The sequence below is a fragment of the Paroedura picta genome, chromosome 4, assembly GCF_049243985.1.
Source record: "Paroedura picta isolate Pp20150507F chromosome 4, Ppicta_v3.0, whole genome shotgun sequence".
Taxonomy (NCBI): Eukaryota; Metazoa; Chordata; class Lepidosauria; order Squamata; family Gekkonidae; genus Paroedura; species Paroedura picta.
In genome coordinates, this window is record NC_135372.1 from 105,456,888 (window position 1) to 105,483,399 (window position 26,512).

The following is a 26,512-nucleotide window of genomic DNA, read 5'->3' on the forward strand; positions in this document are numbered from 1 at the left end:
ATCTAATATTTTTTGAAATTTAAATGGCTCCCCTCTCCCATTTAAGAGCTCCTGTATACCAAATTTCATAAACATTAAAAAAAATCACCTAAATTTCAGAAGGAACAAAACCTTTGTGATTTTAACAGACCTTTATGGCTCTTTAATTGTGGAATTATGGAATAACTAGAAAATAAGCCCACTGTAGGCAAAATGCAGCGGGCGCTAGCAGGGCTGTGCGGCGGGGCTGTGGAAGTCCTGGATCCTTTGGGAGGGGTGGGACCTCGCGGCCTACCTGGTGTCCTTGGGGGGGGGCGGCGGGAAAGCTGGAGGGCAGGAGGAAGTGGACTTGCGTAGTATTGACTTCCGTAGGCTGGGCACTCAGGCTGTGGCCGGTGGGCAGCGGCGCGGGTGGCAGGCGTGATCGGCTGCGTGTGGTGCCGGTGGAGGTGGCCAGCTTGGGCTGCTTGGTGGAGTGGGCCGCCGGCGCCGCCGGGTGCCCCGAAGCTTCCTCCACCGGCCGCAGCTGGTGGTGTGTTCCGGTGGGCGATTAGTTATGGGCGGCAGTGGGGCGTCCTGCGCGTGCGCGGCAGGTGGGAGCAGCCTCAGCCGGCGTCACGGGAGCTGGGCGGCTGGCGCTCCGTGTTAGGTCGCGTAAGTGCGGGCGGCGGCCCCGAAGCATCCCCCGCCGGCTGCTGCTGGCTGGCTGGACTGGGGGGCGATATGTTTTTAGCGGCAGCGAGGACCTGCGGCCTTGAAAGGCTTGCAGGTAATGGCGGCGGGCGGACGGCTGTTTCGGAGCACAGAGGGGGCGGACCGGGAGGCGCTTTGCGGGCGGAGAGGATTGGGCAGACGGCCGTCCCTGTGGCTTCCGACGCAGCTTGTCTCCCCGCCTGTTTGCCTCCTGTCGGCGCGGCGGCGGCGGCTCCAGCAGCGGGCGGGCCAGGAGCGACAGGCCGGTGGCTCCCAGCGGCTTCCTTCGCTGGCCGTCCCGACTGGTAGCGCGAGACCTCTCCGCCTCAAAGTGGCCAGGCGGAGCGGCAGACAGCCTGCCAGCCAGCCAGCCGGCGCCGCACGTGGGCCAAGAGCATTGCGAGGGAGGAAAGGAGGGAGGCCTCAGCGCTTCCCTTTTGCAGGCAGCGCGGGATGGCGCTGTGGCTCAGCGGGGGTCCCGGGCTCGCTCGGTCGGCGGGCTGAGACGGCGAGAGGCGCTTTGCGCCTCTCGCTGCGTCAGGCCGGCAGGCAGGGAACCCCCGGCAGCCGCGCTCTGCGCGGCTGCCGGGGACTCCCTTCCGGGCAGCCGGACGCGTCGGAGGCGCTTCGCGCCTCCGACGTGCCAGGCCACCGGCAAAGGGAGTAAGTGCAAAGGGAGCAAGTGCGAGCCGCGCTGCACGCGGCTCACACTTGCTGGGGCCGGGAATCGGAGGGACCAATCGGCAGGCGCTGCGCGCCTGCCGATTGGTCCCTCCGATTGTCTGTCTAGAGGAAGGGTCCAATTCGGACCCTTCCTCATCACGGACACATCCCGCCCTAGAACCCCTTAGCCTTTTATATAGTCCGTGGCGCTCGCGGCGCCACGGGCGGTTTAAAGATTATGGAATAACAGGGCAAAAAAAGTCTAAGGCAGAAATGGGCTGAAAAATGGTGTGGAAATGGAACCTTTCTGTGGACTTTGATTTGATCGGTTTGTGTCCACCCACTACAGATCCACCAGAATCAATATCAAGCCCTTTTCTGGCTTTATCCTTATTCTAATTTTGTTGTTGCTATTCACTGGCTCAAGTTAGCCTCTTCAGTGTCTCACATCTTCACCTCAGCCCTCATGTGATAAGGATTTCCCTGTATCACAGAGGGTAGTAACAAAATACTTTTCTTCTTTCATTGAATTGCTTTCATTTGGACAAACAAAAAGGTCTTTATCTTGCAGGAGATTTCAAATCTAGTTCCCACCCTACCACACACTTTTCTAAGTAAGTCATATAGAGGGCAAACAGATTTAGTGGGTGAAAGGTTACTAGGTGGAAAGTCAAGCAGACCGAAAATCATCCCGTGGGCTGGAGTGAGTAATTCAAGAAGCAAGACAGGCTGGGTAGTGCATCATGCACAGATGGCTTACGGAGACTGCAGTCCCAACTTCACAAACAAACGAACATGAGCAAATACATCGGACTAGGCATCCGATCTTAAAGAAAAACCTTCCAAACTCTCCTACTTTAAGTAGATATACAGACAGTAGAAATGCCATGAGAGATATGCTATAATTAAATACTGATCTCATTTAAGATATTTTACGAATACTTCAACTAAAATCTCATTTTAGTGATATTCCTAGGGTTACCAGGGGGAAATGTTTTAAAGGCAACTTGAGTCTTGGGGAATTTTTAAAATGTTGGGGGGGGGGGCGTTAATGTAATGAGCTAGCCTGTAATCAATCTACGTCAAGTGACAGGTGTGTGAGAGAGGAAGAGCCCAGGCACTCTTTGGCAGCAACTGAGGAGAGAGGAGAGGAGCTGCCATTCATACAACACTGCCCTGGAAAAAAATTAACTATAATCCAAGTTGCTACTTTGATGCATTAGCTAGTATGAAGTCAGGCCTGTCTGTGCCTTCTCTGCCAATGTTGAGCAATTTTGCATGGGGCTGCTTGCCACCTCCTCAGCATCTCAGACCGTGAGACTTTAGGTGGGCAGATCCTAGTGAGACCTAGGGTTTGCTGAAAGGCAGGTTTAAAACTATACTGTCCTTTTAACACAGGCTTAAAGGATTGCAGTTTACCAGAGGGAACACCTGAAGAAAGCTCTGCTCAGATTACCAGAGCTGCCATAGCAGAGCACAGGTAAACAGGAGACATGAGAGACCAAGTCTTTGTTTGTGATATCCAATACCTTGAACTGAGTGACTGCAGAGTGGGAGAAATATGCATTCTCCAAGCTGCAGTTTATTCATATGAAGCTGCCTTATAGTGAAACAGACCATTGATCTAGCAGGGTCAATATTCTGTACTTGGTGTGGCATTAGAGTCTTTCCCATTAACCTACTATCTGCTCCTTTTAACTAGAAATGCTGGGAATTGAACCTGAATCCCTTTGCAGGCAAAGTAGATGCTCGTATGTACTGGGACATCACGGAAGAAGGGCTTCCTCCATGGAGTCTCAGGAACATGAATTCCCTAAACGTCTCATCCATTTTTCTCTGTATAAAAGGCCTGCCTGCTGTAAATAATTCCAGTGGGACTTTGCATTGGCTGTAGTCAAGGTCCTGCCACTTTGGAAGAGTTTCATCAAAGTGTTCTGCCTGCCAGTCAGATTGGCCACATCTATCCTTGGACACTGAAATATTTGTTTCACAAGGCAGACTGCTGCAGTTCTGAAATCTTCTTTTTTATTATTTTAGATAACTAAAATTAACACTGAAGACAAATGTAGGGGTCATCTGTTATGAGCACATTGTGTAACGTATTCATTGCTTAATAACCGAAAGTTGCATTTGGCTGAAACTGCAGTCTGTGAAAGGAGGCACGTATTTCAAAGTACAGAGGGGAAATTACTGGTCAGAAAATAAAACTATGGATTACAGACAATACTACAGACCCTCAAGGCCATATCTATGTAGCGGTTTGATTGCCACAGCTGCCAGCAAAGAGATTTCTGTGTCTGATATCCCTAACTCCCTCCACAGAATCCTGGGAATCTGGGGGAGAAAAATAAGGGCTACTTCACAGGTTACAAAGGCCTCATGGCTGCCCTGAGGAGATGGATCACATGCAGACTGGGAGTTCAGTGCTTCCAGGTACACATAGGCCTTGTGTTTTTTTAGTGGTGGTGATGGGGAATATACGTACCCCACATTTCATGTAAGTTTGCCAACAAGCTTGAGCAAAATGTCTTATCAGAGTTGCTGTGTTTGTAGCTCTGCTGAGGACCAAGCTTGAGGTCCGAAGCAAGATCCAAACAGTCATGTAATCATCCAATGTGCAGAGGGGGTCCCATCTGCTGGATCTAATCAGTTTGAACCGAGATCCTTTTGTCTGTTATGTGTATAAATGTGAGGTTTTCTGGGGGGGTTCTTCATCTTGTTGCTTGCTACAACTCGCATTTATGCTGAGATCACAATAAAAGAGCCGTTCTTATGCCTAGTATCCTGGCTTCCTTCCATGAACCCATGAATCTAACAAGAGTCACTTGTGCAGTCTGTACTTAATATTATGTCTTGTCTAGATTTGGATTCTACATCTGTGTTCCTCTAAGCCAAGGGTCCCCAATGTTTGAACCAAGATATCCATGGGTACCATTGGTACCCACAGAGACCTTTTTTGACCCATGCCAGGTATTTTTAGAAAGTGGGCAGGATCAAGTCAGGCGCAGCTGATGACTGGCTGTACAGATTTTTTAAAATGTTGCTTTACCAGCAGCAACTACCATAGTACACAGATATTCACTCTGACTTACAACAGAACTATTAAAGGAATTGTTGACCGCTGGTATCAGGAAGTATGGAGTTTTTTTTTTAAGAGTGAAAGATATTTCAAGGATTGGCAGAAGTAGGATGGAGACAAACAATGTCAGCTCAGGACAAAGTACCCATTAAAGCTTGATTACACAAGCCTTTTTCTTTACATGTCTGAATCTGATATAATTATAGCATCAAGTCATATTATAAAGGAAAATTCCAAAACAGAGCTCTCACAGACATCCATCTTCTTCTTTGAGTACAGGGAAGTGGGCCAAATGTACTAGTCAATGCAGATTTCCAAAAATCCCAAGGGTCAGAACAGGCTTGGTATTTTTTCACTGATCCCTGGCTTTTGTTTTTAAGATCCTGGAGGACATTATAGGAGTCCCCAGCCTTTTTGAGCCTGTGGAAAGCTTTGCCATTTGACACAAGGTGGAGGGTACAACCACAAAATGGCTACTACAAGAGGTGAAGTCAACCCTGAAACTATTGTCTCAGGATGTGGCACCACACCCAGAGAATAAGGGATAATTTTAACAATACTCTAGGAAAGACAAATGCGAGACTAACCAACCCTGTTGTGACAGTAACACCAAAGCTATATCATCAAATCTTTAGTATTATATAGGGTTGCCAGCCCTTCATTGGGAAATGCATGGAGATTTATGGGGTGGGGCCTAGGAAGGGCAGAGTACAGGGTGGGGAGGGACCTCAGCAAGGTACAATGCCACAGAGTTCACCCTCCAAAGCACCCATTTACTCCAGGGGAACTGATCTTGGTCATCTCGAGAACAACTGCAATAGTGGGAGATCTCCAGGTGGGACCTGGAGGTTGGCAGCCTGTGTGTTCAGTCAGAAGTTGTGCTGCACAAGAACCACACCTGGACCCACACACTTTCTGAAACCCCTTGGCAGGCAACACATTAGGTGTCAGCAGCAACCAAAACACCTACAAATCCCGTGTTGGGGACTGCTAGTTCAGGGTATTCTCTACTGAGAGGGGGAAAAAGAAAGTCAAGTAAGAACGCTTAAAAAGGCAGGGGCTTTTAAAAACGATCTGGTTCATTTGTCACAAATTCTAGAGGGGCAGCTGTGTTACAGCACCACCCTAAGCCAAGCTGCACCCCTCTATGACCGCTGACATCTCATGATGGCACTAAGACTGCTGCAACAAAGTCAAGCAGCAATCCAGAAGCACTTCAAAGACTCTCAAAGGGTTTTTTTTAGCATGCTTTTGTGAGTCAGAGGCACTCTTCATTAGATGAACAGAATGCACACCATAGGATATCTTTAATGTTTCAAGCGACAGAGAAGAGGGAGTGGGCAGATGTTACGAAGGGAGTCCTGTTAGAAGCAGTTACCAATCAGAGACCATTCGATTCAATACATGAGGGCCACTCTTAGCCATAAACAGATGGACAGATAAATATGAAATCAGACCAAATGCAATCAAGGAAGGTGCAGTGTGAGACATGATAAACAGAACTAATTAACACCAGTAAAAGATGTGTCATGCTGAGTTTCTTATCATGTCTCACTCTCCATGTTCCTGCTTTTTTCTCGCCTACTGAGCAAAGCAGTTCACATCCTGAGCAGGATATAACTGCTGTAATCTTAAAGTGGGCAATGGGCAGTGCAAACCTCTGCATGGCTCCTGGGTGCTGTTGACTGAGGCTTCCTGTGTTAATGAGTGACCACTCACACGCTCAGTTTAAAGAGAACACACTGCACCTTCCTCAATTAGATCAGGTGTGATTTTACACTTATCCTACTCTGCCTGTCTGTCTATAGAAGGATAGCTGTGTTAGTCTGTGGTACAGAAATAAAATAGACATTTATTTTCAAGACTCATAAAAGGTATTCCAGCAGAAGCCTTCATGAGTCATGGCTCACTTCATCAGTTGCATGGAGTACATACTCATTTTACAGGCACCTTTACAATGAAAGCTGCAGGATTGTAGGAGAGTAAGAAACAGCTGCTGTAAATCCTGTTGTAAATCATCGAGATACAAATCCCTGTAAATGGGACTGGAATGGTTGCAACTGAATTCTTTTTGGTTGGTTATTACTTCTAATGGTCCTCTCTGTGTAACTCCTACTTTTCTAAGGTTTGTAAATTTAAACAGTCTTAATGATTCCGGGCCCCTGACAAAAGTGTTTGCTAGATCCCCAGACTCACTGCTGACCTTCTGGAGTCAAGCAAGGAGTGGCCTTTGCCCCATGCAAGGTGAGCAGGAGCTGCTGCTGCTGAAAGCCAGCTGCCCAATCCCCAGACAGGGCAGGTGCAAGGAGGCCTTCCAGCTCCAGGTTGGGAAACGCTTGGAGGTTTAGGGGGTGGAGTCTGGGAGGTCCGGAAGGAGAAGGACATCAGTGCAGTTTAATACCATAGAGTCCATCTTTCAAAGCAGCCATTTTCTACAAGGGGGCTGATCCTGAACCTGAAAATCTCCAGCCATTACCTGGAAGTTGGCAACTGCCTGCTTCTCCTTTCCCCTTGGGGAGATGAGTCATGGATACTTGGGTTTTCCCCAGGTATGGATGCTGCCCCTGTTGCTCATTGTCTACGATTGCCCCTGACTTTGTCCAGTCCAATGGATATACACTCCATGCATCTGACGAATTGAGCTCCGACTCACAAAAGCATGTTGAAATAAATCTTCTTTGCCTTTAATGTACCACTGGATTTCTGCTTCATTCCTTAAGAAAATTAAATATATAAGAAGGGTTGTGGCAGACCAGAGCACTTGCTTTGCATATACAATCCCCACATTTGATTGTCAGTTTAAAGGACCTCAGGAGAGTAATGTTAGGAAATAATTTTCTTTGCCTAAGACACTAAGCGTTCACTGCCAGGTGATGTGGGTGATACCAAGCTAATCTGCCTAAGTAGCTTCATGTATACAGAGAGGAAATGACTGGGCCAAGAACACAAATCTCAAACACTGATACCCAGATGCAATTAAATTTTATTTATTTATTTATTTAGATTTATATACCGCCCTTCCCAAAGGCTCAGGGCAGAAATACAAGATGTCTCTGTAAGCAAGCTCTTTAAGGGCTGCTTCACAGATGACCTATTCAGAAGCAGTATATTGATGAGTACTAGATACCCTATGGCCACTTAACAAAGGGAACATTGTCATTCTCTGCCTGCAAATACCTAAAAACATTTAGTTGGCTGTCACCAGAGGCATCTTGATTTGGTCCAGCAAGGCATTTTCTTACACGGATGTGATCTGCAAAATGCATGAAGAACACAGAGCATTTCCTTATTGAGTTTGGAAAGTCCATGTGCTAACTAGCTTATCCAGAATGTCTATTCCTGATGAAATAGTTGCACATTTTGTGTACTAATTTCTTCCTGCACAAAGGTTACCTCCATGTAAAAAAAAACAGCACCTGTGAAATCATGGCCTTTAGGGTGTGTTGACAAAGAAGGCTTAGAGATTACGAAATTCTTACTAATTGCAGTGGATTGAAATCCTGCTCATATTTGCCAAGAAACTGATGCTAGTGCTTAGGAATTAGAAATATTTGTTCATCCCTGTATAGGGCTGGATTCCTGAATACTAGTTCTGAAATATGAAATATTCTTCCCAACACAAAAACTACATTCAGAATGAATGAAAGAAAGAAAAATCTCAAAACAGCGAATGATTGAACTATAATGCAATTTGAAATGTTGAACTAATCCATGTAGTGCCTTCAGAGGCTTGAGTTGGAATTCATTGCTAGTTTGCAAAAATTCTCAATTCTGATGGGTAACCTGGAGGGCTGGAAAGGATTTTCATAGTGTTAGGCGGACAGGGAACTGGTTAGAAAACTGCACCCAAAGAGTAGTTGTCAGTGGTATTTCATCAGATTAGAGGGACGAGAGCAGTGGGGTGCCACAGGGCTCAGTACTGGGTCTGGTAATTTTCAACATTTTTGTCAATGATCTGGAAGAGGGAGCAGAGGGACTACTCATTAAATTTGCAGATGACACTAAATTGGGAGGAGTAGTGAACACCCCAGAAGATAGAGAGAGTTCAACAAGATCTGAACATGCTGATAAAGTGGGCAAAAGAGATGCAATTCAATAAAGAAAGTGCAGAATTCTACATTTGGGCCAAAAAACGAGAAGCATGCATACTAGTTGGAAGATACACTTCCAGGTAGCAGTGTGTGTGAATGAGATCTTGGGGTACTTGTGGATTGTAAGCTAAATATGAGCAGGCAGTGTGATGAGGTGGTAAAGAAAGCAATGCAGTCTTGGGCATCACATCAAAATTACACGATGTCATAGTCCCACTGTATATATACTGCATTGGTCAGACCCCACCTGGAGTACTGTGCACAGTTCTGGAGGCCTCACTTCGAAAAGGATGTAGCTGCAAATGCAGAGGCATTCAAATTAGAAACAACATGTCTGGGAAATATAATAGCTGCATCCAAAGCTGAAATGCTTTGCTTCATAACTTATTCCACCTCACATGCTTCAATAGCTATCCTTGGTCATCCCCAGTACAATGTATAAAAACACTTCTCTCAGGCCAACCAAGATGTTGTTCATGTGTAGTGTCCTGGGCAATTTTGTTTTGCTAGTTTAGTGCACCTATGCAAGGCAGTAGAAATCTTATCTCTAGAAAGTGATATTGACACTTAAAAGAATGAGCTTGGCATGTTCCCAGCATGCCTGAAGACTGGGGAGGTGAGGAGAAATCACACGCAGGCCTACTGCAAGTAGTGTCAAAAATCTGGGGACAGATCTTCTCTCTAAATGCTGCAGTGATAGTCAGCTTGAGCTGCATCCAATCCCATAAGGGGCCTGATTTATTATGTACTTTACAGGTTGACATTTTAAAGAGATACCATGCAAGGACACTGGCATGGATCTGTCAAGATCAGAGAGCAATGCATTTTAAATCAACATCATGCCTTTTAGCTTGCTATTTTCCCCTGATGAAAAGGAAGATTTACAAGTAGGTCTAATAATAAAGTCAACAACAAATACCTCAGACAAACAATTAGAGGGAAGGAGCATTTGAGGACAGCAGGATATCACTAACAGCCAGGGACTATAATCAACGGGTACTTTGGACTCACGTGGCAGTAGAGCAATAGCATGGACATCAAGCTCTACTATAACATGGCCTTTGAAGGGGGGGGGGATATCTTGGTTTAAGAAAAAGGTAGTAGCAGCAAGACATTATCTTTTGAATGCCAGAAGGACTGCACTGTTTGCAAACCAAACCTTCACATTTTCATTAACCATATAAGTGGCTGTCATTTATCTCACTTCACTTGCTTTGAACACTATTCTGTTTGAACACCTATGGCTGTTGAGAGTCAGGCCCACCCTCATTCTGAGAGGCAGTTTGCCTACAAACCCTCTTCGCCAGGCAGCCCACTATGCCTGCAGCCCACTATGGCTTCGACTGTTTCTTCGTTAGGAGACATACCTTGCTTTAGCCTTGCTTTGGATTTCCTTTGGATGCTGCGAGTCAACTCCAGCTTTTCTGCACTTGGGTTTTTCTTCCCTTATTTTCCAGGCTGAAATTAATGAGATGCTTTCTGCATCTAACTCTAACATGTCACCCACTAGACCACATTTAAGACGCAATCTATCATTATTATTATTTTATTTTATTTATTTGATTTATAGCCCGCCACTCCCAATAAGGCTTGTGGCGGGTTACAAACATATATAAAATCCCCAATAAAACTACCCCTAAAAACAATCAAAAATCTACTCAATAAAATGCACGTCAGTCAATACACAAGATGTCCAAAGCAGAGGAAACTCAATATAACTAACCCAACTCACTATCACATGCGGGGGCAGAAAAAAGGGGTTGTTGACCATTAACCCACGATCAGAATAACCTGGGGGGGGGGGGTCCAGCTCTTCCTTAGCGCAGTAGCCTCAACCATAAACCTGGTGGAAGAGCTCCGTCTTGCAGGCCCTGTGGAATGTCGCAGGGCCCATAGCTCTTCCGGGAGCTCATTCCACCAGGTAGGGGCCAGGATCGAAAAGGTCCTGGCCCTGGTCGAGGCCAGACGTACTTCCCGGGGACCGGGTATGACCAACAAATTTGCACCCGCAGAGCGTAAGACCCTGCGGGGGGCATAGGGCAAAAGGCGGTCCCTCAATGCTACAAAGACTTCAGCTTATAAAATATAGGTTTTATGGGTGGAGTAAAAAACTTTTGCAAAACTAGTAGATGTTGTAAGAGTTTAGAAAATCATGCTGCATTAATATGGTAATCAGCCTTTTTCATTCAATCTTCTTTCTTTTAAATATGGGAGTGTTTTCAGACGAAACCGTCATTTTGCACTTCCTCCACTTCTTAGGAAAAGCTGTATTCTCAAAAACAACAACAGGAAGCCACAATTTATCACTTAGCCAACCTTACTGGAAGCCTATGAGGAACTGTAACTACAGTGTCATAAATGCAAAATCTTCTAATGGAAAACCATTCTTCATCTGCATTCCAGAAAAATCTCATTATGAGTTTTCACAGCCTCAGTGGATAAAATAAACAAAAGTCCAAGAAGAACAGGGAGGGGTTTTCATTGTACATGTTAAAACATACCTCTGTCAAAACTGATTCAAAAAAGGTGTGCCCTAGTAGAGGGCTTTGACGCATTAAAGATTAGCTGCTGTTATAGGAAATTTCCAAGTCTGTGATTTTGAGGATTGTTATGTATGGCAGGAACCCTGCCTCACAGGCTGGCACACTGTCTTTCTACAACCAGTAGTACTGATCAGTATAGGCTTGCGCCAAAGTCAAGCCCTGTAAAAACCTGACAAGACACTGCTGGGACTAACTCCATCTTGGACCCCCCTCTTCAACTTGTCCTTCACCATAGGTTGGGAATCATAGCTACCGCCTGACTTCTTCTCCTTCTTGTTCTTCTCCTTCTCACCCACTCCATTGTATTGCTGATTCAGTGGCCTGGCTAAAACCTGTTTGCCCAGGGGCTTCTAGGCAAACTTCTTTGTCTCACCCAGCTGGCTACATGTGGAGGTTCGCCATATTAGAAGTCTGCACTCCTAACCACTACACCAAGCTGGCTCTCCACCAAGCTGAATCTTAATAGCAGTCAAAGTGCATCCAAACCCAGACTGAGTCTTCTTCGGCAGGCTTGCTGATGATACAAACATTTTTTTTTCTTATCCTGCTATATCTCAGATAATAAAAGCATGTTCTCGCTCTGTCTGATTCTCATGCACTAATAATTTCCTTGCCATCAGACATCATAACGGTGAAAGTTCATGTCCTTGGTCTGACTCAAAAAAGACCTTAATCTCCAGGGAGTCGTTCACAATAAACACAAAGTTAAGCATATGAGTTTGTGGATAAATCTCCAAGATGATATGCCTCATTCTGAAAAGCTGGAACTCAGAGGGACACCTCAGAGTCACAGAGATGGAGACTTTTGCTTCCTTGATTTTTCCACCCACTAAACATCAAGAGGATTAAAAAAATCTTCATTCTATAATAATGCCATTCTGCCACCATTATTCTAACTTGGGTTGCCAGCTTTGGATTGGGAAATACTTGGAGTTTTGGGAGATGGACTCTGAGCAGGGCAAAGGTCTGATGCCAAAATGGTCAGCCATTTTCTCCAAGGGAACTAATCTTGGCTGCCTGGAGATCAATTGTAAAAACAAGAATTCTCCAGGTGCTACCTGAAGGTTGGCAACCCTAATTTTAAAAGTAGCCAACTTGCTCACTGTATAGAAGAAGAGGAAGAAGAAGAAGAGTTGGTTCTTATATGCCGCTTTTCCCTACCCAAAGGAGGTTCAAAGCGGCTTACAGTTGCCTTCCCATTCCTCTCCCCACAACAGACACCCTGTGGGATGGGTGAGGCTGAGAGAGCGCTGATATCACTGCTCGGTCAGAACAGTTTTATCAGTGCTGTGGCGAGCCCAAGGTCACCCAGCTGGCTGCATGTGGGGGAGCGCAAAATCGAACCCGGCATGCCAGATTAGAAGTCCGCACTCCTAACCACTACACCAAACTGGCTCTCTAGCCAGTAGGCATGGCATTACATCACGGAAGATCAGACAGCTGAACAAAATGGTCTAAGTTAGTCCAATAAACTGAACTGGCCCTAGAGCTATCCCCTTTTTTTCTGGCAGGGCTCCTATGTCTTTCACAGTGATTTAGGACAGGGGTAGTCAACCTGTGGTCCTCCAGATGTTCATGGACTACAATTCCCATGAGCCCCTGCCAGCGGTTGCTGGCAGGGGCTCATGGGAATTGTAGTCCATGAACATCTGGAGGACCACAGGTTGACTACCCCTGATTTAGAAAACTGAATTTCCAGTAGTAATCATGTTCCCATAACTGTATCACTGTATTAGGAAAAGTTCTTTTTTGTAAGGGAAAAATTATGGGTCTGTGGCAGAGTATGCAGGAGGCCTCTGGTCTCCCCAGTGAAAAGAACTAAGGTGGAAGATGGCAGGAAAGACCTTCATATGTCGGAAATACTTTTAACTTTCTGAAATGTCTCCAGAAAGAAGGTGCTATTGTTACTGCATGATTAAAAAGCTTTCAAAAATACAGAGAGGGGAGGGTGAAAGGAGAGGCAGGTTATTGGTTTAAATTGAATAGGAAATGGACAAGGAAGCAGACTTGAATCTCAGTCTTCCTCACCGGACAACCACAGATTCCCACTAGAAATTGCATGTTTTGAGTATTCTCAAACCATACAGCAAAGATGGAAAATAGATATGCTCCTTAAAAGCCTCGATTTTTGTGTAAGAGATTTGTTAATCCATGGAACATTAGGGAGTCTGTCCTGAGACAGTACTGAGCTGGGTAGGCCAACAGCACCTCTCTAACAGAAGGCAGTTTAACAAGTCCCCCTATTGAATTCCAGACCATCACAAGCCAATGAGAAGCACAAGAGCCCTGACAGAAAAAATAGCAGAGCTAGCCTAAACTGCTCTAATCACAAGTCAGACCTCTGTTATTCAGTGCAAATCACTCCCAGGAAAGTGTTCATGGGGATTCGAACCTTAGTCCTTTCTGTCTTGAGAAAATACATATATGTGTCTCAATGCAGATTTTAATATAGAATGGTCTTTCAGCAACCAAGGGGAAGTTCCTCAGTAGGATTAATGCACGTTAATTAATGTATAAATTGCTGTGATACATATGGCCTGGACTTTGCAACTCCTGGGCTACATGCTGTCACTGTGTGGGGTACAAAGTGTAAAGGTTAGAGGGAATCACAGCCAAAGCAAGCGGAGCAGACTAAAGGCTTGGGATTGGAGTGTTTCCATCAGCAGGAAATTTACCAGGATTGCAAAAGAGCACACTTTGGGACACTTCTGGTTGGCACTAGACTCAGACAGTACACACTGGCCAGCTGGGCAGAGTGTGAGGAAAGAACAAGAGAGAAAGCAACCCCTCCTCTCCCATACCCTGTGCAGAGGTTGCAAAAAATGGACTTTAAAACTTTCCACTATTTGTCACAGTTCTGGAAACATATCACATAGTGTCAAAATTGTATACGAGAAAATCTGCAGTGAATAAATTAAATAGTTCTACTTTCAGTTCACGGCACAGAGTCAAGAGCCAGTGTGCTCTAGTGCCGTGTTCCCCAACCCCCGGGCCACAACCCAGCACCTCAGTAGCCCTCAGTACCGGGCCACAGCAGGGGGGGGTGCAGGCGCACTTCCCCCCACAGCACAGTGCTCCCTCTCCCTCCTGCACCATGGCGCAGCACTGAAACCTAGCCAAATTCCACCAGTGATGAAAAGAATCAGGTAGCAGATAATGCCCAGTACCTCTGAGACTTTGGATAACATTTGTCAGTCAGAGTGCACAACACTGACCTTGATAGACCATTTTAAGGTATTGGTTTTAACCTTTAAGGTGTCCTGGTGGCCTGAGTCCTATCTATCTGTGGGACTACTTATCTGTTTATGCTCCCCGCAGAGCTCTTTGCTCTGTGGGTATGAATCCACTGGTTGTCCAAGCCCCCAGGACATTCACCTGGCCTCAACCCAGGCCAGGGCTTTTTCGGCCCTGGCCCCAACCTGGTGGAATGAGTTCCTGGAAGAGGTAAAGACCCGGTCGGAGTTGTCAGCTTTCTGAAGGGCCTGCAAGATGGAGTTCTTCCACCAGGCATATGGTTGAGGCCAGGACAGCATCCCGGTGTTATCATCTGTGGATCTCCATTTGAGACCAACGTAGATCAGCTAGGACCCTCGCTCCCAGTTTCTTGACCCACATGCTGAATGGGGGGGGGGGGAGGTTGATGTTTTATTGTTCAACATCTGGTTTTTATTGTTAGATGTTTTATTGTTATATTTTAAGGATATTGCTGGGGATTTTATTGTGTTTATTGTCTTCATTCGTGAGCGGCAGTATACAAATATAATTATAAAAATAAATAAATAAATAAAACAGTATTAGGCCACTTCATAAAAGCTATATGCACCAGGTAGGGAAACACTTGATCCAGGGATGTGCTCTCATATTCATCTGCATGTCCAGCCTATGGACATGAACACTATGTGAACAAGCCCACCTGTGTGTGTGTGTCTCCACACCTGAATCTATTTAATACCTATTTAAAAAAATTATATGCCATCTTTCCAGCCAACTTGGGTCCCAAGGCAGAAAACATCAAGGCATTAAAATTGCATTCAAAATGTAAACATTTAACATCATTTAACAACATCATAAAGGCATACAAAAAAAAACCCCAATAAAATTCTCCTTGGCGATATGCCAAACATAACAAAAAACACACACAAGAACAGATTTTTTCCCATTATGTGGAAACACATTCCACATAATGGGCATTGCAGCAGCTGGCCAGGGCTGGCGCTGAGGCCTGGTTGCTCCAGTGCCACCACCTCACGGCCACTTCCTTCATCCAAGCATAAAGGTGGGAGGAGACCAGGACCCTCAGCCACAGCTGCAGGAGGAATGCTGAGCCATGCATTTTTTTTAGGAACTTCAGGGTAATCCTGTGACAGAAGGCTTCCATTTCAAATGTGTGCCTTTCCTTTAAAGTGTGGGCCTGCCCTGCACCCCTTTGCTTCAGGTCCCCTGAACCCTTTCGACTCTTATACATGTAGGATCCATGCTTTAATCTTTTAAAAGGTTATCATATTATGTAGCCACCGCCTGGATGTTCTGCATAGCTTTTTACGCCTTTGGAGATGGCCATGAGTCCCTCCACAACAAGCTCAGTGCTAGCTTAACCAGCGTTTCCACCTGTTCCTTATACAGTGGTCAAACCAAGTCCTTAATGTTGCAATGCTATCACCAGCAGCTTTAAAAGTAGCATTGGGCTTAGCGTTGTCCATTTTTTTGCTCACAAAAATTTTTTGTGTCATAGTGTGAGCACCAGAAGTCACAGTGCTGCCTGAGCTTCCTGAAAATAATGATTCTACAGTTTACACTGCAATAATCACTGGTTAAAGGGGAAAGAAATACAGTTGGACAGCTCTGGAAAACAAAGTTATCGCTCCGGTGATAAAATGGTGATAAAAAATAAAAGAAGAATGACTGCAGTGTAGCTAACCGTTTTTTAAACCATTAACAGCTTCTAATTCCTATATATTCTATACTGAAAGGCACTGTTTCTCTTTTTTTCCTGTCACAGTTTCTATGCTCTTAGTAATGATATAATAGGCAAAAATTCAGCAGCAACAATGAAGCTTTTCTTTCAATGGAGATTCCAAGATGGAAAGATAGGCATGCCAGACTCCAGGTAGAATCTGAGGATCCCCTGGAATTGCAGCTCATCTCCAGACTACACAGAACAGTTCCCCTGGGGGGGAAAGGATGCATTAGAGGGTGGACTCAGTGGCATTGTACCCCACTGAGGTCTCTACCTTCCCCAGGCCCCATCCTCAATTCTCCCATTTCCCTACCTAGATCTGGAAACCCAATCCCTTCAATCCCTGCTAGTGGCCAGAGGGGACCTGGCAACCCTACAGAAAGAGCTTTTTGTGTTGAATTTCTGCCTGCCAAAAAGATGTTAACTGCAGGCTCCGTGCCAGAAAAAAAGAGGAAAAGGTCTTTATTTAAATATTAACACCCTGCCTTTCCCGCCATCAAACAGTAATTTTTGAAAGAAACAATATCCTAATGCCTGCCATTCCACTGTGGGAACACTACCGGAATAATGCCAGCTTTCTCTCTTCCTTCAGATTGCTTCTGCCCACGGAACAAACTGGGGCACTTCAAGCCACAAAGTCCAAAACGATGCAAGGATATTCTCACATGACTATTAGGAACAGGAACCTTTGATGAGGGAAGACAGCATCGTGCGTCATTGTTCTTAAAATATGTGTACGATACAAGGCTCCCATAACCCTAACATATGTGATTCCCAATCAAGACATTTTTAGGGATAAAAATGAACACATAATTCAGGATTGTATTCAGGAGCAATAATTACCTCTGATTACCCCTCACTGAGAGGGCTCTTCCACACTGAGGGCCAATCAGAAGCTCTTCCCCATCCTGCCTCCTCCTCCTCACACTTCCCCCCACCATGGAGAGCCAGCAGGAAGTCAACCATGCAGCTAGCCATGACAAACCAGTGCTCCTCCTCACAGCTGGACCACGGCTGTGCACACTAGCTGCCTCGTCTGCAGAGGCTGTGCTAGCCCCTGGTGCCTTCTTATCACCAGCAGGTCTGAGAATCATAGAATCATAGAGTTGGATGGGACCTACAAGGTCATCTAGTCCACCCCTGAGGAATGTAGCAAATTCACAACTACCTACCCACCCACAGTGACTCCTGTTCCATGCCCAGGTGATGCCCCCCTCCCCCCCCCAAAAAAACCCAGAAACCCTGGCTGGTCTGGTCTGGAGGAAATTTGTCTCCTGACCCCAAAGAGGTAGTAGCATTTCCCTGGGCATGCAAGAAAGCCCCACAAGAGCCAAGTCGCAACACAGACCCTTCTGCCCAGCCACTTACAATCTGCCTAAATTTACAGAAGCACCATTTCTGTGAGGTAGTTATCTAGCCTCTTCTTTAAAACTTCCAAGGAAGGAGGACCCACCACCTCCCAAAGAAGCCTGTTCCACTGAGGAACTGCTATGTCAAGAACTTCTTCCAGATGTTTAGCTGAAGCTTCTTTTGAATTAAGTTCATCCCATTGGTTCTGGTCCTACCCTGTGGGGCAACAGAAAACAACTTTTCTCCATCCTCTATATCAGTGGTCCCCAATCTTCTTATCACCAGGGACCGGTCAATGCTTGACCATTTTACTGAGGCCCGGGGGGGTAGTCTTTTGCTGAGGGATGTCGCTGCCACCTGAGCCCCTGCTCCACTTGCTTTCCCACCGGTGCCCCTGACCTCCTGCTGCCCACTGGGGGGCACTGCCAGCAGCAACTGCGCAGTGCCATGCCAAGGGGGAGCCCCAGCCATGGCGGCTGCTGGAGAGCATCAAAGGTGAGCCAGCGGCAGAGTGGCAGGGTAGCCCCCGAGGCAGCAGCCAGAGAGGACAAGAAGGATCTGCGGCCCGGTACCAACTGATCCATGGACCGGTCCCGGTCCACGAACTGGGGGTTGGGGACCACTGCTCTATATGTCGGCCCTTTGAGTACTTGAAGACGGCTATCATATCACCTCTTAGTCATCTTCTCTCCATGCTAAGCAGACCAATCTCTCTCAACTTTTCCTCATACATCTTGGTCTCCAAGCCCCTCATCATTTTTGCTGCCTTCCTCTGGTGCAGTTTGTCTACACCCTTCTTCAATTGTGGTGCCCAAAATTTAACACAGTAGTCTAAGTGATGTCTAACCAGAGCAGAGTAAAGTGGTGCCATCACCTTGCATTATCTGGACACTATACAGCCCTAAATCCCATTTGCCTTTTTAGCCACTGCGTCATACTGCTGTCTCATGTTCAGTGTAACATCTTCTAAGAACCCTAGATCCTTTTCACACATACTACCCACGTCTCCCCCATCCTATAATGATGCATTCGATTTTTCCTACCTAAATGCAGAACTTTACATTTATCACTATTGAAATTCATTTTAGCCCAGTTATCCAGCCCGTCAAGATCATCCTGTATTCTGATTCTGTCTTCAGCTGTGTTTACTACTCCTCCCAATCAAATGGTGGCTGATTCCTCCACTGAGGAGAAGATGAGGCACGGGAGTCTGGCACGGCCTCCACTGCTGCCCATCCAATCCCCTTGGCAGTAGCAACGATGACCCCGTTGTCTCACCTGCCTCCTCCCTGCCAGCTACACCAGTACAATCGGACTGCACTCTCCACCTCCACCCTCCCCGCTCTCCACATTGTCCTCACCAATGGGGGCAGCTGTCAACTTTGCAGACATGGGTTGGGAGTGGCATGCTGCCAGTCAGATAGTTTCAAGGGAGAAGAATACATGGAGTCGTAAAGAAAAGCCAAAGGTCAGAGCCAAAACGGTCACTCACATAAACAGTCTAAACAGACAAGGGTGGAAGAGGGTCTGTAATCCCGGTCACTAGACAAATGTCAGTGCAGCACACAGAATCTGATTGAAGAAAGAAAGCAGGAATGGGGAGTGCCAGCTCAGGAATAAGTGATGTTGCTGGCACAGTGAGCTGGTGCCTCCACCCTAGTTTTAAGCTTCATGCTCAGCTAAACATGGACAGCTGCCTAATTAGTCTCTGCAAGCACTCATGGAGGCCAGGCCTGCGTTGAGCTGCTAACCTAGCTGAGCAGTATCTCTCGAGGAACATGACATGTTGCTTGCCACAGTGTTGTTCTCTGGTGCTTCTGTCACCAGCCGGGTGTCCAGAGGCTGAGTGCTTGCATCTGGTTCAGGTTTTGAGCTGGGCTCCTTGGCCAGTTCTGTGTCTGCTGGTGGTTCCTGTGGCTCTGGTGCTGGACCTGGAAGAACTTTCCACACTGCTTCGTCCTCAGAATCCACTGAAGTTGCAACTTGCAGGGACCTGACAGCAGAAGGAAGGGCCAAACACCCCCTCCAGAGCTGCCTCATGACTGTGGAGCGGCAGAGAAAGCCACCTGTGCTCCTGCCACCATCCCACCATGCCATATGGAGGGGGGGTGAAAAGTCCCACCACATCCTCCCCCGCAGCCCCACTGCTTTCACTGGCCTCGGAGCCACTGGCAGATGGCAGGGAAACCCCTCCCCCTGCACGCCACAATCTACCTGCAGGAAGAGTTCCGGGGGGGGGGGGGGGAGAGAGGGCTTGCCCATTTTAAAAATGGGCTTCTCCACTAGTTTTAACAATATTAGATAACATAACCAGATGAAATGCTGATACTTCTCTTTAAATAGGCACACCATAATTAGGTGAGACAGGAAAGCTGACGCAAGAGTTTTTGCTGGAGCCATTGTTTGAGCCTTTTTAATATGTAGCCTTGAGGCCAATGGAAGTACTATCATAAAGCAGAGATTATCCGCTGTGCCTCCTAAGTAGCTAACTTGGGGGGTTTAATTTTACAGACACTCTTCTCAGTGGCAAACACAAAGCAACTCTGACCTTTTCTACACTCATAGCTTACTGCTGATTATCACTGAATTCCAGCCAGTAGTCTTTTAATCCGAGTCCTGTGCCTGCACGCTGCACCTTTCTTTTATAAAAAACAACAATAACAACAGCAACTGATTTTATCTTGGAAATCACAGAGTGTGTGTTCTGCTCCCCAACAAGAAAAAGCTAATGTCCAGCACTGTTTTGTTTGTTTGCTAGCGGCTAGCCAAATGATTGGCTTATCTTTATTGGTCACTTTCGGGCAGAGGGTGCTTTTTTTTTTTTAAATTGTCAGATTCCAGCTGCATTCAGTGTTGTGTAGCCATCTTGCTGAAAGTTTAAACTGCTCCCATAATCAGTTCTGCTACGCATTTAAAATACCCTTTTGTATATAAATACAAAAACTGCACTGCAGAGAATTTAGGCTGGTGCTTGGAGCCAGGAGCACTGGGAAGAGAGGCTGGCAGTGGAGCGCTGGTAGGAGAAGGCTTCCACTCAAATGCAAGCTGCTGCAGCCACGCTAGGGATGATGCCTGTGCCTGAGGAGAACAGGGAGACCCACTGTACCATTCACACTGATGGGCCTCCCTCCCAACCCAGATACCAGGAGACAGAACCCCCTATCCACAGGCCCCAGGTAGACTGGGGGCCATTCTGCACAGGGTTAATGGTGCTGAAGTGTTACCATTGTGTAACGCTATTTTTTTAACGTTATGCATGATGTCATACACAATCTGCAACACTCCTGCAAAAATCGCTTCGTTGTACTGTTTTTTTGGATTCCCTTTTGTGAATTCCCCCTAAAAAAACTGCTAGACTCTTGAGAACAACATGCAACACATCCGAAAAAGATATGTGCGTTCTCAATATAGCGGTAACAAGCATGTCCCTCCCTAAGCTCTCACACCTGAGCTTCCCGCGTCGTGATCGCCATTTTTTCCCCCTTAAACCGGCTAAAGCAACGAATAAGCGATGCTTGTTCAGCTGAAATCCCTGCACAAGCAATTGTCAGTAATGTTTCCAAGCACAATACAGCCCCCTGTTCGACACCGCCCGTAATTTCAGCCAGAAATTGCACCGGGGGGGGGGAGGATTAAGCGCCAGCTCCTACACCAGCGAAAAAGGTCTTTCTGATACATCGAATGAACAAATATGCATTGCTACAGATGTTTTCGGGTTTAAAAAAAACAGTTTTTAAAGGGAAGCATGAACACAACAGTTAATTGGCTGTTCTGTTTGATTGTTCTGTTTCCTTTGTTGCAATTTCGACGAGACCGGAAATTTGTGCGTTACTAGAACAGTGTTAGTGGGAGAGCTGTTTTTCTGAAAAAAACGGCTGTGTGCATTATCAAGACCTTTTGCTATTGATTGCAGTGCTTTTCAATAGCTCTCAGATTTAGCAACATTGCCCGTTGTGCGGAATGGCCCTGGGCTTCTGCAGGCTACTGCCAGGAAGATGCAGGGAGACTACTCTGCTTGGCAGTGCCACCGGGCAAGGGTGCACTGAGTCAGGTGAGACAGCAGGAATCAGCATAACATCTTGTACCTAGTATCCTGAATCTCAAGTAATACTTCACATTACTACATGTGCATCATGGTGAGAAGCCATGGTCTTCCTAGCATGTAGGAATTTCTTTATAACATACTATATAAAGAGTCAGTACCAAGCTGGGTAGTAGTTCCTAGTGCCTGGGGAGATCCATAATCATAGACTTTGCCCAGGTCTAAAGAGCAATTTCGGGTGTTAGTACACACACAACCTGGAATTCTCAGCCTGGACTAAACTCGTGTAGAATTCCAAGTGTTGGAGACAGGGAGGGGGATGCTTATTATGCATGCCTGAATTCATACATCATTGATTGCCAGAAGAGAGGCTGGAGGCAAAGCCCTGGCAGGAGGAGGCTGTCACCCAAAGGCAGGGCTGCTGAAGCCATGCTGGGGCTGGTACCTGTGACCAAGAAGAATGCAGAGTCCCTTGTCCACCTGGCAATAACCCACAGAAGCCTAGTTAATTGGGGCCTCTGGAAAGGGGGTTCTGTTGCCTGGAACAGGGTTGTGAAGGAGGGCTGCCAGTGTGGATGGTGCAGCAGGGCTCTGCATTATTCTCAAGAACAGGCACCTGCACCAGCACCAGGCCAGCCAACCACAAGGGGGAAAACTGTAGGAATAGCACTTTTTTAAAAATCCTGAGATACAGTAAAGGGAAAACAAAAAGAAAATAGAACACATCAGTATAGTAAAAGTGAGTTAGCATACAGAAGGGGAAAATCCACCCAATGGGAATACATGGTAAAAGTGAAGGAAAACACCAGTGTGCAAAAGATTTCTCAGCACTATGAAATGTGTGCTTTTCCTATAGAGGTTTACCATCCTCCAGGTGGCAACTGGAGATCTTCTATTATTACAATTGATCTCCTAACAAACAATATCAGTTCCCTTGGAGAAAATGGTTGCTTGAGAAGGTTGAGTATGGCATTGTACCCTGCTGAGGGTCCCCCCCCCCAAAAAAAAATCTCCAAAGCTGGCAACTCTAAACATATTTTGGGTCATACATACTTCTCCGTATGGAGTGCAGTAAGTTTCAGGCTGTACAAGTCCACAAGTGGAGGAGGCTTTCAAATGATGGATTCTGCCTATGAGCAGGTCTCCCACAGGTGGGTAACAAGCCCCATCTGAGCAGGTACTCTGTGCTGCCAGGAAGTCTGATGAAGCTAGAGTGAAATGAGAACCAGATTTTAAGAATGCCATCTACTGGGTTACAAGGGGGGGGGGTATAAAGGCAAAATCTCTAAAGGCTACGCAGGTCCTGCTCGATTTAACTACAGTGATCCAAAATGAAACACTGAATAGACAACAGGTCACGTGGATAGGTGAACTCCTTTTCCTCCTGGCTGATGCAAGTAACACAGTGGCCAATGGGGTATACTACTGGGGTATACTTCTGCTGAAGGAGTGAGCCCTTATTGCTTTTGTGAATCATTCACATTTCTGAGATAGGGATGCAACAGATGCCTGTAGCTTGAAGGGATATAACTGGCCATTCGAATCAGTGAATCTACCACCAAGAAAGGGCGCTGGCAACTCGCTAGGCTATGTTATAAGCCAGGTAGTCCCTGAATCAAAATCTCAGCTCAGCAGCCAAAGAACTAAGAGGCTTTGGTGAGCCATTTTCTCATCAACACATCTGCAACAGGGCAAAGTAATATTGAGGTGTTTTACCAGGTTTTACCAGGTTGTTGTAGTGATTACTGAGGTGGTACGCAAAGCACTTTAAAATTCTATCTAGACACTATTGGTATTCATGGGGGAAAGGGGAGTAGTGCAGCAGCATCTTTTGACTAAATCTGGCAGATACTAAAGTTCTGGCAGCCACAGTTTTTTCATACGACCAAGTATTTCCCGTGGGTACTCTTGGCAGCAGGAGCATCATTTTTAGCCAGTTTCAAACAGACATTATGGTGGGACATTATCTTGGGGCATTATCTTGACATTATCAGACATTATCTTGGGGACAAAAACATTTACCTCTGCATCTGAGCAACATCTGAAACACTGTGGGCCATTCCGCACAGCATTAATGTTGCCGAAGCGTTACCATTGTGTAATGCTATTTATTTTTCGTTATTCACAACATCGTACACAATCTGCAACACTCCTGCAACATGTCCCCAAAAATCGCTTCATTGTAGCGCTTTTTGGGAAATCCACAAAAGTGGTGGAAATCCACAAAAGTGAATTCCCCCTTTAAAAAACCACTAGACTCTTGAGAACAACCTGCAACACATCCGAAAATGACATGTATAGCAGTAGCAAACATGTCCCTCCCTAAGTTCTCATACCCGAGCTTCTGGCATCGCAATTGCCATTTTTCCCCCTTAAACCGGCAAAAGCAACAAATAAGTGATGCTTCTTTGGCTAAAATCTCTCCACAAGCAATTGTCTGTAAAGTTTCCAAGCACAATGCAGCCCCCCATTCGACACTGTCCATAATTTCAGCCAGAAATAGCATGGGAGAGGGAATTTTTTATTTTTACTTTAAGAGCGTGTAAACGATTAAGCACCAGCTCCTACGCCAACGAAAAAGGTCTTTCTGATACATCGAATGAACGAATATGTGTTGCTACTGGTGTTTCGGGTTTTTAAAAAACAGTTTTTAAAGGAAAGCATGAACACAACACTTAATTGTCTCTTCTTTTGGATTGACAGCTAGGGGTGGGAGGAAGCGTGGAAAAATATTGCCTCCTTTGTTGCGATTTTGGTGAGACCGAAATCTTTTTTTTATAGAAACGGCTGTGTGCGTTACCGAGACCTGCCACTTTTGATTGCAGCGCTTTTCAATAGCACTCAGATTTAGCAACATTGCCTGTTATGTGGAATGGCAGTTTATTTTGTCTCAAAGGCTTTTATTTTTTTTAAGGCATGCCTAGATATGAATACTTACCTAAGAAAAAAAGAATAATCCACATGATGCGTGTCCACAAGACTAAAAACCCACCTGAAATAAAGATTTAAAATGTACATAAACGAGGAGGAAGAGATAGGCAAACCAAGCATTTATTTAACCCCTCCCTCAGCCCCAGGTTTGCCATTATATTATTTCACTTTTCTTGAGTCTATACGTATTACGAAGCAGATGGAATGGGTAAGACACATGCTGTCATTCCACATAGACCTTCCTAGCCATAAGGGCAGGGGTAGTCAAACTGCAGCCCAAACTGCAGCCCTCCATTTGCTGGCAGGGGCTCATGGGAATAGTAGTCCATGGACATCTGAAGGGCCTCAGTTTGACTACCCCTGCATAAGTGCTTTCCTTCCCTTCAATGCAGGAAACAGTGAACAAGGAATCCTGCTGTAGCAAGAGCAGGGTCTGCTGTGATCGGACATGCTTGGAGTTCTGCATTAGCATCTGATTCTTTTAAATGAGGACCAGTATGTGATGGGACAGCTGATACTGCAGCTGCTGACACAATGGTGCTTCACCAGTAATCAGATTGGTCTATGGTGCACTTTTATGCCCTGACATACATCCATTCTATTGTAGACACAGTGTAGTTCCCATGCATTTATAGGCATCCTTAGTGCACAAAATAAGGACAAGTCTAAGGACACAGGCTAATTTTGACAGGCAGTCCGCCTTGTAAAAGAGAAAAGTTAGATCCAGAAGCACTGGCATCCAAAGTGGATGTTCTATTCCTACAGAATTCATAGCTCACTCTCAGGTTACCTTTGTGCATGTTTGCTTAAAATCTTTCTGTATAAATATCTACCCACAAAGACTCTCTCCAAGGCACGGATCTACTGCATTTTGTTATTCTGTTCTCTGCCAGGGAATAAAACAAAGTGCTACGTTGCTGCTAAAACTCTGGAGAACCTGAGTATTCATACAGGACTTTATACCTTTGGAGCTGTGTTTTGCAAATCCATCTTCAAATACATGGCATACACATAGCACTTCAATGTAGACACATAAAGCAAGGACACACAGCTTTTAACACTGTAGGTGCAGTATATCTCGTCCTTACCTGCTTGCCTTCCATTTTATGTTTTATTTCATTCCAAATAATAAAGTCCCTTAGATCTTTAAGAGATCTGCAAGCTTTTAATATGATGCATTGTATAAAAAAATACTCAGTCACTCAATTTATACAACCACGTCTTCACAACTGTGAATCAGCAGCCAGCTGAAAGCAAAGAAAGAGTGCCTTGAAGAGGGCAAGAACTCTGTTGCTATATATGCTGGGGCAAAGAAGGTGATGTCCGTCTCCAGTACCTACCTGCTCTGGTGCTAGATTTTTTTTCTCCTCTCATTTACAGGGACCTCAGTCCCTCACCTGGTCGTCTGAGCTACCGTCTTCTGCTTGCTGTCTTTATGCACGGCCTCACCTGAGGAAATAAGTTCCTGTGGGTGTAGCAATGATAAAATGAATGATTCAATGATCTCTTCAGACAAGACACACCCATTTACAGTATAACTCATCATACCTTCTAGACAGTGAGCAATGCAGGCCTGAGACACCAAAGTGCCCGTCTACTCACCAGCTCCGCAATGAATGTACATTTAAGAATACAGAACTATATTGTCTTTAAAACAGAGGGAGAACAGATTGATTTTCCTTTGTTGTACCCTCTGTAAGGAAATATAGAAGAAGACATCTCTTTTCAGGCCCACTGCTGCTTTTCCTTACTTGACTTCTAGCATTTGTATATTGCTGTAGGTCAGGGGTAGTCAAACTGTGGCCCTCCAGATGTCCATGGACTACAATTCCCATGAGCCCCTGCCAGCAAACACTGGCAGGGGCTCATGGGAATTGTAGTCCATGGACATCTGGAGGGCCGCAGTTTGACTACCCCTGCTGTAGGTTACTCACAGGGCTTCACCTCCAATGGACTGTATCTTACAAACAGGGACCCCAAGGACCAGTGCAGTCTGTGACGTGGGGATCTGCAGATAATTAAAAGGAGATTTCTGTGCCCACACTGCCAGAAGAAAATGGCATTCCATGCTGGAGAAGAAGGCTACGTATACAATCTCTCGTAAATAAGAAGAACAAAGAACAGGATCAAAGTTGATTCAGGCTCTGGAATATTCAACATGGCACAGTTATGGAGTGAGTCTTT

The 26,512-nt window shown here is 45.8% G+C and overlaps 1 protein-coding gene across 1 annotated transcript in view; it reads right to left on the reverse strand.

Moving 5' to 3' along the window:
* The window catches only part of LAMB3 (laminin subunit beta 3), a 66,041-nt gene extending 40,245 nt beyond the window's left edge, over positions 1 to 25,796 (reverse strand). Inside the window, exons 1-3 of the mRNA XM_077334861.1 lie at positions 25,669 to 25,796; positions 24,336 to 24,389; positions 22,451 to 22,605 (exon numbers count right to left, since the gene is read on the reverse strand). Of these exons, the coding sequence (XP_077190976.1) occupies positions 22,451 to 22,605; positions 24,336 to 24,389; positions 25,669 to 25,702 (243 nt within the window). The 5' untranslated portion in view covers positions 25,703 to 25,796. The remainder of the gene's footprint in view (positions 1 to 22,450; positions 22,606 to 24,335; positions 24,390 to 25,668) is intronic.
* Positions 25,797 to 26,512: the final 716 nt, after the last annotated feature.